Here is a 14687-nt window from a genome sequence, read left to right on the forward strand (position 1 = left end):
AAGAAATAAAGGTGTTTCCATTTTAATCAATAAACTGCTAGACTTCAAAGAAAAGGATAAAATAATTGATCCAGAGGGCAGATATATCCTTTTGAAGGGTTGGATAGGGGAGGAGCTCATTACCTTTGTCAACATCTATTTCCCGAATAGGGAACAAATTGGGTTTTTGAGACAGGTTTTTGATCTCATCGACTCCTTCTACGAAGGTAAATTGATATTGGGTGGAGATTTTAACATCTCTATGGAACCTAATATAGATACCTCCAAAGGTATAACATCCTTTCCATATAACAAGCTTAAAAAGATAAAAAGAATGCTACATGATAGACTGCTTGTAGATGCCTGGAGATTTTACAACCCTGGGGATAGGGATTATTCTTATTTTTCAACGGTACATAACCAGTATTCGCGGATAGATCAGATATATGTAAAAATAACACACTTGATACAATTTGTGGAGCTAAATATGACTATTTCCTGCATTCAGATCACGCACCACTTATCGTTACTTTATCTGCAGCGGACAAAAGTACCAGGCCCCTTAATTGGCAACTTAACGACACCCTGATAACGTCGAACTCAGACTCTAATTTTATTGCGGCACAAATAAAAATTTTCTTTGAGGAGAACAAAAAAATAATTCTATGATCATATCTAGAGATGGGAATATAGGTTAACAGCAAAACACAGAAATAGAATTAATAATTGAGTATTTTTACTTCAATAGAAGACAGTATACAGACATACAGCTTATTTGTGATTTTGAACATTATTACCATTAAAAAGTTTACATTTATAACAAGTTTTTCAAGATTAGAAACAAGGTCTGTTTCCCCCCCCCCATTCCCCCCGACCCTATTGCTCCTAAAGGCTCATTTGCATATATTAAAACATTTTTCTCAGCAATGCGGGCACATATGAACATGGGACCAACACAGATGCCTTCAGCTGCCAAGTGCACATGTAAGAGGCCAGTTTCATAGGGACAAATCTGCTGACAGATGCCCTTTAAATGTTCAGCCCACTTTAAGTAAATGGATGTGAAGTTCAGACACAGCCCATAAACAAAAGTGGTGCAGATTGTGGAAAAAAAAACTCTTTAAAGAAAATAATCATTGTCTTATATTAGTAAGTACAACAATTATAAGATTAACTAGTGATTATATAAAAAAACATCTTCGTACTTTCACGCTTTCATTCTTTACTAAGTGCATGGACAAAAGACAAATAAATAATTGTTCAATTTAGAGTAAAATTATGTATATAAATTTAAGGCTGGTATTCTTTATCATGTTCCCTTAGGCGCTTGCGTGGGTTTATTTCAGACTTTGTCTTGGCTGAATTTGGCTCGACAGCTTGTACATCTCGAAAACCTTTATGCTTAAAAAAAAATATTAAAAAAAGTTATTGAACAGACCAATTCTGATTCAGCTATGTATAAAAGTGGCACGGCTCTGGTAACAAAAAATAAACTTTTAATTGATACATAAGTAATAGTAACTTAAATGCACAATGTATGAAGAATGGTATCTTTCAATGGCCATAATAGTCAAAGAAAAGTGAGGTTTGGAACAGCCAATTATTGTTGGCATCAGAATATTCCCAGCAAGACAAGTAGCTAGGGATGTGCTGCCTGTCAACCCCATATAAAGGCTGTAGTTTTTTGGCAGTGTATTCCTATCAGCCAGTCTCCAATGGCTCAAAACTGGATTGGCACTGTGGGCAAACCAGAAAGATTATCAAGGAATGCCATTTTGACATGATGTTCTAAAAATTCACAGATGGAGAAAATATTCAATGATCTACAGCAAATTTAAAATTAGGGCCTCTGTAGGAGATCCATAAAGGTGGGTCTCCATAGTCCTTCTTAAAAGGATATTCCAGTGGTTCGTCAGGAGAACAGCCATATCAGTCGATAGTTCTCCGTTTTGCTGAATACCCCTCTAGCATTCTCTACAACACTCAAAAACATACTGCATTGGGTGTTACACATTAATGGTGCCCATACACGTCCTGGTTTGTGGTTTACTGTAATTTTCCAGTGCTTTGTTTTGGGCTGTGTGGCTAGCACAAGTAAGGCACATATAAAGCACCATATCCCCAAATCACAGCAATTCCTGCTAAGGTCGTGTGAAGGTACCGTCTCATGGGTTCTTGTTCATGGATCAAAAATCTCTATGCAGTCCAAAAAAGTAGTGCAGTCCAAAAAAGTGTGAATGTGGCTTGATCAATTAGATCACTTCTTTTCACATAGACAATACATAATACAAGGCTAAAGTAGAACCAAAGCACCTGTCCTAAACATTAATAAATCAATTAAGAACATATCATTTCACAAGCCTCTCAGTGCAGTATAAGGTAAGACTCTGAATAGTAATCAGGACCCCCTGGCAATATATTCACACATGTCTAATGTCCTTATCACCTTGATAAATACAACCAGGAATGGACTCCTCTAGGACTACAGACATTTCGATACCATGGCCACCTAGCTGGTAAGACCTTTTCTTGTGTTTTTATCAAGGTGACAAGGATTTGTGAATATATTGCTAGAGAGACCTTATACTGCATTGAGTGGGTTTATCCTATGAAGTAATAGGCTCTAGATAATTTTAAGTCATTTTAGATTTACTTTATCCCCAAAAGGTATTTCATTTCACTGTTTATACATTAAAAGTTATGTTTTATTTTTAATTTCACCTGGGAAAAGTATGCCAACTTACAAAGTGCATCTGCGTGCCTATTCTTTTTACCTGCACAGTTTTTATACCCAAGACACTTTAGCAAGTAGCTGAGCTGAATTTGTCATTCAGCACAAAAATATGACTGTACGTGATATCTTAATAACAGAGTTAACAGGACACATAAGCATTGCAGGCTCAAATAGTTACATGAAAAATTCAGAACTTGCATCTCTGTATCTACTCACTCAAATGATACTGAGGATAAATTATTTTCCTGTAATATGATGTACAGATAATGCCTTACCGTTATTTGAAATTGTACAGTGACGTCTTTCTGGTTTGATGCCTTGTTTAACGCTGCAAATCTGAAATCACAGATACCTTACATATTACAATATGAAAAGCTATTATGCTGGACAAGTAACTTTAGAAATGGGATACCAGAGGGCACTGCTATTAACTAATTTCTAGACAAAGATACACGTTGCAAATATTCTGCATCTATTAAAAGAGTCATCCAGCAAAAACCTATACACAGGATAGGTGATAAATGTTAGATCGCGGGGGTTTGATTGTGGGCCCCCTGTAATCCAGAGAATGAGTACCCTTTCTAAATGAAGTGGTAGTGCACATGTTGGTCCACCACTTCTTTGGGACTGACAGCAAGAATGAGGCACTGGACCAACATGAGCCCTTATCAGTGTGATAATCCAAAAAGTTTCATAAGCTGTCCCATGGGTGCTCATTACATTAGCTTTACTGGATATTAAAGCACAACTTGCATTTAAGTCAATGGGCGTCAAGATAACACTCTTGCAGGTTTGTGACTGGCCAGCTCTCCATTTAGTCTCCCTCCGGACACAGCTACCACTGATTGTATTGGCCTGAGGAGCAAGTACTGTGCATGTTATACAATGAAGAGGTCTCAGCACCTTCAAGCAGTTTGGTCAGTGGGGTTGGCAGAAGTCAAACTCCCCTGATCTGATATTTATGACCTATTCGAAAGACAGGTCATCAACATTTATGCCAGAGGCAAATTCTTTTCCTTGTGGTCATTCTAGCCCATTTTACTATATTGATATTACAATGAGAGAAAACATTGAAAACATGGAACACTAAAAAAAATATCTTTTTTAGGTATAGCACTCTATAATCTACAAATGTTCTTGCTGATAAGCAACCATTTGGGAGTGTATGTTTTATAGTTAAGTATTACAGCTTTGTTTTCATTCAAAAATTTTACAAGCATCTCAGTTTTAGACACACACATTATGAAATCTTTGGAGATTTTATGAAAAGGCTATCCAAGAAGTAATTGTAATGATATAATAATACATAAACAACCAACCATAGTCACTTCTGCACTAATTGCCCCCAAGTGTGAAACATTGGCAGCATTTTTTAATGCTTGTACAGATCATCTTTCTAAATAACACCACTCATCAAGATTGCTGAGCTAATATCTAACTAATTATATTATGCCCATGCTGCAATTATCCCTGAAATCCCAGTTAAAACACAAGATAATAAAATAATATGTACAACGATGTGGTGGTATGAACATACCATTACTGTGAAAGGATGGAAAACTTTACGTGAACCTTGCTTATATAAATGGTACTTGGTCCTCATTCACACTTCAGTGAATCATGGACGTGTGCTGTTCGTGTTCTCCATGGACAGCACACATACCCATTGACTGTTAATCACTGACTGTTAGGCCTCATGCACAGGACCGTTGTGTGTTTTGCGGTCCGCAAATCACGGATCCGCAAAACAAGGATGGCGTCCGTGTTCATTGCGCAATTTGCGGAACGGCACAGACAGCCATTGATATAACTGCCTATTCTTGTCCGCAAAACGCGGACAAGAATAGGACAGGTGATATTTTTTTGCGGACCACGGAACGGAGCAATGGATGCGGACAGCACACTGAGTGCTGTCCGCATCTTTTGCAGCCCCATTGAAGTGAATGGGCCTGCATCCGATCCGCCAAAACTGCGACTCGGATGCGGACCAAAACAACGGCCGTGTGCATGAGGCCTTAACCACTTAAGGACCACAGGTTTATACCCCCCTAGTGACCGGGCCCTTTTTTTTACAAATCGGCACTTCACAACTTTAACGGTTTATTGCTCGGTCATACAACTTGGCACCCAAATGAATTTTACCTCCTTTTCTTCTCACAAATAGAGCTTTCTTTTGGTGGTATTTGATTGCTGCTGAGATTTTTCGTTTTTCTGATATTAATCAAAATAGACTGCAATTTTCTAAAAAAAAGTGTATTTTAACTTTTTCTGGTAAAATTGTTCAAATATAATTACATTTCTATACAAGTTTGTGTCAGAATTTATTGTGCTACATGTCTTTGATTAAAAAAAAATCCAATAAGTGTATATTTATTGGTTTGCGCAAAAGTTATAGCGTTTACAAACTATGGTACAAAAATGTGAATTTCCGCATTTTGAAGCAGCTCTGACTTTCTGAGCACCTGTCATGTTTCTTGAGGTGCTAGAATGCCAGGATAGTATAAATAGCCCCCAAATGCCCCTATTTTAGAAAGAAGACAAAGTATTCGCGGAGGGGCATGGTGAGTTTATGTATGATTAAGTATTTTTTTTCACAAGTTAGCGGAAAATGACACTTTCTGAGGAAAAATAAATAAATAATAAAGTTTCCATTTCTGCTAACTTCTGGCAAAAAATAAATAAAATCTCCCACGGACTCACTATGCCGCTCAGTGAATACCTTGGGGTGTCTACTTTCCGAAATGGGGTGATTTGTGGGGCGTGTTTACTGTTCTGGCATTTTGGGCGGGGCTAAATTGTGAGCAACCCTGTAAAGCCTAAAGGTACTTGTTGGACTTTCGGCCCCTTTACGCACCTAGGCTGCAAAAAAGTGTCACACATGTGGTATCGCCGTACTCAGAAGAAGTAGGGCAATGTGTTTTGGGGTGTATTTTTACATATACCCATGCTGGGTGAGAGAAATATCTCTGTAATTTGACAACTTTGTATAAAAAAAAATAAAAAGTTGTCATTTACAGAGATATTTCTCACACACAGTATGGGTATATGTAAAAATACACCCCAAAACACATTGCCCTACTTCTTCTGAGTACGGCGATACCACATGTGTGACACTTTTTTGCAGCCAAGATGCGCAAAGGGGCCAATGAGTACCTTTTAGGAGAGCATTTTTAGGCATTTGGATTCCAGACTTCTTCTCACGCTTTAGGGCCCCTAAAATGCCAGGGCAGTATAAATACCCCACATGTGACCCCATTTTGGAAAGAAGACACCCCAAGGTATTCCGTGAGGGGCATGGCGAGTTCATAGAAGATTTTGTTTTTGGCACAAGTTAGCGGAAATTATTATTATTTTTTTCTCACAAAGTCTCCCTTTCCGCTAACTTGTGACAAAAAGTTAAATCTTTCATGGACTCAATATGCCCCTCAGCGAATACCTTGGGGTGTCTTCTTTCCAGAATGGGGTCATTTGTGGGGTGTTTGTACTGCCCTGGCATTTGAGGGTCTCCGCAATCATTACATATATGGCCAGCATTAGGAGTTTCTGCTATTCTCCTTACATTGAGCATACGGGTAATGAGATTTTTTTTTTCCGTTCAGCCTCTGGGCTGAAAGAAAAAATGAACGGCACAGATTTCTTCATTCGCATCGATCAATGTGGATGAAAAAATCTCTGCCAAAAAATGTGCAAAAAATAAAAAAAAAAGGGGGAAAGGACATAGGAGTGCTTGCGAAGTAAAGCTGCGATTGCTTATAAAGATCCAAAAAGCTCAAAAGTGATCTTTATAGCGCCGCAGCGATTTTACTGTGTTTTTGGAGTGATCATAAAAAAATATATTCTGTCACTGCGGTGGGGCAGACTGAACGCAAGTGTGCGCACAAGATCAGGCCTGATCGGGCGAACACTGCGTTTTTTGTAGAGCCTAAGGTGACCCTAATGTACTGATATAGATCTGATTGCGATCAGTCTTGATCACTTACAGATACTATATAGTACTAGTGCTGATTAGCGACAGCAATGACGCTAATCAGAGACTAATCAGTGACTGCGGTGCTGTGGGCTGGGCGCCAACTACCTAATAAGTAGCTAACTAACTGGCGGTGATAAGGGAACCCTTAGGCCCCATTCACACGTCCGCAATTCTGTTCCGCATTTTGCGGAACGGAATTGCGGACCCATTCATGTCTATGGGGACAGACTTTGTCCCGCTCGGATCCAGAATTGCGGAACTGCACTTCCGGGTCCGCACTTCCGTTTCGCAAAAATATAGAACATGTCCTATTCTTGTCCGCAATTGCGGACAAGAAAAGGCATTTTTTATATAGTTCTGGAAATGTGCGGATCCGCAAAATGCGGAAAGCACATTGCCGGTATCCATGTTTTGCGGATCCGCAAAACACATACGGACGTCTGAATGGAGCTTTACAGGGGGGTGATCAGGGGTTAATAAGTGACAGGGAGGTGTGTGTGTGTAGTGTAGTGTGGTGCTTGGTGCTACTTACAGAGCTGCCTGTGTCCTCTGGTGGTGGATCCAAGCAAAAGGGACCACCAGAGGACCAGGTATATCAGACGCTGTTAACAAAACAGCGTCTAATATACCTTTCTGATGCGATTTTTTAAACATCTACAGCCTGCCAGCGAATGATCAGCGCTGGCAGGCTATAGTTTAACTTCAGAGCTGCGCGCCGCTGTGAACGCGCGTGCATGAGCGTGTTCACGCGAAATCTCGGGTCTCACGAGATGACGCCAATAGGCGTCGCTGAGACCTGAGAGCGCTGCCGTCCGGACGCACTACTTTGGTCTGTGATGCGGACCAAACACGCCTATTTAAGTCTATGGGTCAATGAAAAACCACTGAAACAAGGATAGCATCCATGTTTGCTCCATTTTTCACTGACCACTGGTAGGAGATGCTCTGGAAATTAATTTTCAGCTGAGAAGTGTCCGTGGAAAACAGAAGACACACGGAGGGCAAAAAAACTTATACATGGACCAAATACGGATCCTTCACAGATGAAACATGTACGGATTTTCCACGGACATCAAATGGACACGGAAAGATGAAAGAGGCCTAAAGAACAACAATGCATACAACTGACATATAGGGAAACCATTAGCTATGAACTTGTGCCTAAGACCCCTAACCTTGACCTGTATTACCAAGCAAATGTATGCATCATTATATTGGCTTTGAAATCAATGACAGGTGGCCAACAAGGGGACAAGTGTGAATGGACCATCACAAATCCAAATACGGTCCTGTGTAGGAGACCTGCATGATCATCTTTCAAGTTGATGGTCAAGAGAGAAGGGACAATTGTTCCTGCTATATTCTAAAGCTGGCCATACATATCAGCTACCTGTTGGCTGAATGCTTGAAAATTAAATCTATGCCTGCTATTAGTAGATGTAGATCTGCACCAAATTTTGCAACATGTTCTGTCTTTGGTATTTATAAATCTGTCTACAAATTTTAGGCCAAGCTCCTTTTAGTAAACCATAACCACAACTTTTGGCCTCCAAGAGTTATAAAGTGGCTGGCCAGCTTTTGATGTTTATTTTTTTTTGGCAATTTCCCCCTTTCTAGCCAGACTTGCAAAAAGTGAAGCATACTTACCTGCTCCCCGCCACTTGGTCCCAGCTCCTTCACTCCCTGGCCTCATCTGCCTAGCTCTAGTCATCTGCTGTAAACATCTGCTTCGACTGGCTGCAGTGGTGACCTGGATCCCATCTGTCATGTAAACCAGTGGTCCCCAACCACCGGTCCGTGGCCCAGGACTGGGCCCTGGATGATTGTTTGCCGGGCCGCGAAAATACAGACAAGTAGAAATGCAGGAGCCGGCAATCTCCATACCAGTATGACCATCCCTCAGGCAGATGCTCCCAGCCAATCCCAGTGCTTCTTTCATGTACACCTGATGTGAGAGCAGCTATAACAGGCCCGCTGATTGATTAGTGGTAAGACAAATGCTGATTGGCTATAAATGGATTGGGGGAGGGGCTTAGCAGTCGGAAGTGTAGTGTTTTCAGGTTAGTGTGGCTTGCTGTACATTACTCGGGCTGGTGACTCCTGCAGTGCATGACCCTGTGTGCTGTGTGGGCCCCAGCTGCTGTCATGGGGTTGTCACTGCCTGAGGTAGGTGATGCTTTGTGTTTGCATCATACAATAACTTAGTTAAAGAAGCAACCTATGGCCTTAAGTGCACTACAAAGCCGAGCAATCCCTCAGCTATTCATGCCATGCAGACACTGAATAGATATTGTATGGGGGGAGGGGGGGGGGGAATTGTTGCCACATGCAGTATAATGTCAGCATTTGGCCCACCCCATGCAGTATAATGTCACCTTGTCCCCAGCCGCCTTGTACAGTATAATGTCTTTGTGGCCCTATGCAATATAATGTCACCTTGTAGCCCCATACAGTATAATGTCACCTTGGCCTCAGCCGCCTCATACATAGTGTTATATATTTTAATATGCACCTTGTGTTTTGTTATGCGCGTGAATCAGTCAGTGCCGACCAGATCCCCCCGGTCCCTGGGAAAATTGTCTTGTATAAAACCGGTCCCTGGTGCAAAAAAGGTTGGGGACCACTGATGTAAACAACTGACATGACGCAAGTGGATGTTTATACTGGGGAACCAGTGTGATGCAGCGGAAGCCAGGGAGTCAAGTAACTGGGACCCAGCGACAGGGAGTAGGTAAATATGCTTCCCTTTTGCAAGTATGGCCACGGGGGAGTTTGCCGATAAAACCCCAAAAGGTGGCCAACCCATTTAAGGGTGGCCTTTCATATATTCTTAAATCAAACTCTTCTCCATTATTCAACATTATTAACCTGAACCTGATCCCCTCATCCAGCAATATTCTGCACACCTCATGCACTCTGAAGCACTACAGATACTGGCTGGTGGTTGGCTCCATTATAAATACTCCACCATTTAGTTAACATGAATAGAAGAACTGCTATCTCTTGTGTTACAACTATATCCTCATAGACTGTAAGTTCTTGAGAGCAGGATCTTTATTTTGAACTGTTGATTAGTTTGGGTACTGATTTTGGTTGTAGTTGTACCCTCTATTTGAAAAGTGCATATATGTTGGTAATATACACACACTGAACAAAAATATAAACGCAACACTTTTGGTTTTGCTCCCATTTTGTATGAACTGAACTCAAAGATCTGAAACATTTTCTACATACACAAAAGACCCATTACTCAAATATTGTTCACAAATCTGTCTAAATCTGTGTTAGTGAGCACTTCTCCTTTGCCGAGATAATCCACCCCACCTCACAGGTGTGGCATATCAAGGTGCTGATTAGACAGCATGAATATTGCACAGGTGTGCCTTAGACTGCCCACAATAAAAGGCCACTCTGAAATGTGCACAGTTTTGCCTTACTGGGGGCGGGGTCAGAAAACTAGCCAGTATCTGGTGTGGCCACCATTTGCCTCACGCAGTGCAACACATCTCAGTGTTTATTAGGTTGTTGATTGTGGCCTGTGGAATGTTGGTCTACTCCTCTTTAATAGCTGTGCGAAGTTACAGAATATTGGCAGGAACTGGAACACGCTGTTGTATACGCCGATCCAGAGTATCCCAAACATGCTCAATGGGTGACATGTCCAGTGAGTATGCTGGCCAAACCGAAAGTGTTGTGTTATATATATATATATATATATATTATATACACATATATACATACACATATATATACAGTCGTGGCCAAAAGTTTTGAGAATTACGTAAATATTGGAAATTGGAAAAGTTGCTGCTTAAGTTTTTATAATAGCAATTTGCATATACTCCAGAATGTTATGAAGAGTGATCAGATGAATTGCATAGTCCTTCTTTGCCATGAAAATTAACTTAATCCCAAAAAACCTTTCCACTGCATTTCATTGCGGTCATTAAAGGACCTGCTGAGATCATTTCAGTAATCGTCTTGTTAACTCAGGTGAGAATGTTGACGAGCACAAGGCTGGAGATCATTATGTCAGGCTGATTGGGTTAAAATGGCAGACTTGACATGTTAAAAGGAGGGTGATGCTTGAAATCATTGTTCTTCCATTGTTAACCATGGTGACCTGCAAAGAAACGCATGCAACCATCATTGCGTTGCATAAAAATGGCTTCACAGGCAAGGATATTGTGGCTACTAAGATTGCAACTCAATCAACAATTTATAGGATCATCAAGAACTTCAAGGAAAGAGGTTCAATTCTTGTTAGGAAGGCTTCAGGGCGTCCAAGAAAGTCCAGCAAGCGCCAGGATCGTCTCCTAAAGAGGATTCAGCTGCGGGATCGGAGTGCCACCAGTGCAGAGCTTGCTCATGAATGGCAGCAGGCAGGTATGAGCGCATCTGCACGCACAGTAAGGCGAAGACTTTTGGAAGATGGCTGGTGTCAAGAAGGGCAGCAAAGAAGCCACTTCTCTCCAAAAAAAAACATCAGGGACAGATTGATCTTCTGCAGAAAGTATGGTGAATGGACTGCTGAGGACTGGGGCAAAGTCATATTCTCCGATGAAGCCTCTTTCCGATTGTTTGGGGCATCTGGAAAAAGGCTTGTCTGGAGAAGAAAAGGTGAGCGCTACCATCAGTCCTGTGTCATGCCAACAGTAAAGCATCCTGAGACCATTCATGTGTGGGGTTCTCATCCAAGGGAGTGGGCTCACTCACAATTTTGCCCAAAAACACAGCCATGAATAAAGAATGGTACCAAACACCCTCCAACAGCAACTTCTTCCAACAATCCAACAACAGTTTGGTGAAGAACAATGCATTTTCCAGCACGATGGAGCAACGTGCCATAAGGCAAAAGTGATAACGTTGACATTTTGGGTCCATGGCCTGGAAACTCCCCAGATCTTAATCCCATTGAGAACTTGTGGTCAATCCTGAGGAGGCGGGTGGACAAACAAAAACCCACTAATTCTGACAAACTCCAAGAAGTGATTATGAAAGAATGGGTTGCTATCAGTCAGGAATTGGCCCAGAAGTTGATTGAGAGCATGCCCAGTCGAATTTCAGAGGATCTGAAAAAGAAGGGCCAACACTGCAAATACTGACTCTTTGCATAAATGTCATGTAATTGTCGATAAAAGCCTTTGAAACGTATGAAATGCGTGTAATTATATTTCACTACATCACAGAAACAACTGAAACAAAGATCTAAAAGCAGTTTAGCAGCAAACTTTGTGAAAACTAATATTTTTGTCAATCTCAAAACTTTTGGCCACGACTGTATATGTATATAGACATGTATATATATATATTATTATTATGGTCCAGTGAGGTGCAAAAAAGCAAAATGTATTTGCAATTTTGTGACTACTTGTACAAACTGCTAATTTATGGCAAAATAGGGCAAAAATGATTAATAGCTGTGGGCCAAAGAGTTGAAGCTATTGTGCAACTGACACGTTTCCTACAGAGGCTAAATCATATCTTGTATTGATCCAGCCAGGGCTCAACATTAACTATGAACACTTTACACTACACATGACCCTAAAAGCAGCCACAGTACATTTCTCATCTTTATCAGTACAAGTCCTGTACAAGGTTTGCTCATCCTGTTGATGATGGCTTATCCGTATATGGCTGACCTGTTACATGTGCACTTGGCATAAGAAAGAATCTGTGTTGGTCCCATGTTCAAATGTGCCCACATTTGAGGAAAATTAAGTTTAAATATATGCAAATGAACCTCTAGGAGCAATGGGGGTGTTGCCTTGACACCTAGAGGCTCTGCTCTCTCTGCATCTGCCACACCCTCTGCACTTTGATTGACAAGTCCTGGCATGATCACGCTTACATTGCAGAGAGAGCAGAGCCTCTAGGAGTAATGGCAACGCCCCTGTTGCTCCTAGAGGCTCATTTGCAAATATTTTTCTCAGTAACGCGGGCACATATGAATATTGGACCAACACAGCTTCCAAGTGCCTTCAGCTGCCAAGCGCACATGGAACAGGTCAGCCAGTTTTACAGGTACAAATCTTCTGACAGATGCCCTTTTAATTCCCCTCTGATAAACACATAGCACTGCAGTTTTACAAATAATTGTATGAATGGGAATATTTTAGAAATACTGAGACAATTTAAAGGCACGATGACACTACTCATTGTGAAAAGCGCCCAAAAATCTCTGCTAAGAGAATCGTGTGAAGAATGCAAAGTATTCTTGTAAATTCAATCTTGGACAGTGGCATTCTACTCAGCTGAACAAATTATGTATTGTGAAAGCATTTTCACGGCTTTCCTCTTCTGCAGACTCCATGGCAACTTAGTGAAGACAAAGACGTACTAATCCAGAAAAAAGTCAGGATGAAAGATGTTTTGTACATTTAAAGCTGACGCATTAGAAACAAACAAATAAGTGGGCCAATTGTTAGGCTCTGGCTGTAGCAACATGGCAGCAATGTCACTAGCGGACATTCTTAGGTCCACATTTCAGAATATTCTGTCTATATATGTAGTTATTTACTTTAGATTTTCATCGACAAAGCGGTTTACGGCTTGTTTTTTGTGGGACTATATTAGAGCTGATTAGAGGTTGATTTTGTTTTTTTGTTTTTTTAGGGGAGGATAATGAAAAACCAAGCACTTCTGCCACTGTCTTTTGAATTTTTACTCCATGGACTACGGTATGCGGTATAAATGACACGTCAATGGTGATTGGTTACATTGATATCAAATGTATATAGTTTTTTTCTGATATTTTTTTTCTGATATTTTTATATCACTTTCTAAATGAGCTTGTTTTTTTGTCAATATTTTTGGTCTACAGTACATATCATTTATTGTTTAATATTATTTTTTTAAAGGGGGGGATGCAATTCCACAATAGTATTTTGCAATTGTTTTTTTCTGCCATGTGAAATGAAGTTTAAATAATGTGTGATTTTTTTATGGGTTGTTATGATTGTGGTGGTACCATATATCTTTATTTTTAATTTTTTAATGAATTATTTAATTTAATGTAACCATTTTTGTTCACCGCCGCCTCCTCCATTCCCACCACAAAGGACTAGAAATTGCAATCCTTTGACTGATCACATAATGCTTTGGGAAAACTTCACTGTATCACTGACAGTCAAACTACTAGGCCACAGCTCTGGTATGGCCTGATAGCCAGATGTTCATGGCAGACAGTGGTCATAGTTAGACCCTGCCTGCCATAGTACATCAAATCACAGGGCAACAATGGGTGAAAGGGGAATCCCCTGTTGACTGTAGCATTTAAGCAGTTAACCAACCCTACTGCATACATCAACCCCACTCACTGCTGCTGTGACCGTTTTTTGTAGTGGGGAATGACTAGCGGGATTGAGGGACACCTCCTAATGAAAAATGGCAAGTCCAATGGGACATGAAAAGACATTCCACAGGAATGATAACGAGGAGTGATTAAAGGTCTAACTTATCGAAGACCTATCCTTAGATCAGCAGGGGTTTAAGTAAATGGAAGAAGTGCTGCGGTAACCAAGCACAGCAACTATACAGTGGACAGAGGAGTGTAGTCCTGGTGCCAGACTCTGGGACTGGAAAACAGCTGAATGGATGGGGGTGCTGGGAGTCCTGCTCTGAAATTGATAACCTATCCTAAGAATAAGTAATCAATACATAAGTCTTAGAAAATCCCTTTAACCCCTTCCTGACATGGCGATTTTAAATGTTTTGCTCTCAGAACCATAACTTTTATTTTTTTTTGTTCAGATAGCCATATGAAGGCTTGTTTTTTGCGGGACGAATTGTACTTTCTAACGGTACTAATTACTACTGCATAAGATGTAGTGAGAAGCTGGAAAAAATTCCAAATGGGGTGGAATTGAGAAAAAAAATGCAATTCCACCACAGTTTTATCGGTTTGTTTTTACGGCGTTCACTATGCAGTAAAAGTAAAACTTGTATATATCAAGGGGAGAAAAACAGAACTGGATCGCACATCCACAATGCTATGCTTAGATC

General features: G+C 40.6%; 1 protein-coding gene across 3 annotated transcripts in view; it reads right to left on the bottom strand.

Annotated features, from left to right (window-relative positions):
• Positions 1-650: 650 nt before the first annotated feature.
• Positions 651-14687, bottom strand: part of RAD51C (RAD51 paralog C) — a 78573-nt gene continuing 64536 nt past the window's right edge. For all 3 annotated transcript variants that reach the window (XM_040421943.1, XM_040421942.1, XM_040421944.1), the window contains 2 exons: positions 2989-3049; positions 651-1380 (listed from right to left, as the gene is read on the bottom strand). In XM_040421943.1, coding sequence (XP_040277877.1) covers positions 1270-1380; positions 2989-3049 — 172 coding nt within the window. In that variant the 3' untranslated portion in view covers positions 651-1269. The remainder of the gene's footprint in view (positions 1381-2988; positions 3050-14687) is intronic.

Source organism: Bufo bufo, chromosome 3 (assembly GCF_905171765.1).
Source record: "Bufo bufo chromosome 3, aBufBuf1.1, whole genome shotgun sequence".
NCBI lineage: Eukaryota > Metazoa > Chordata > Amphibia > Anura > Bufonidae > Bufo > Bufo bufo.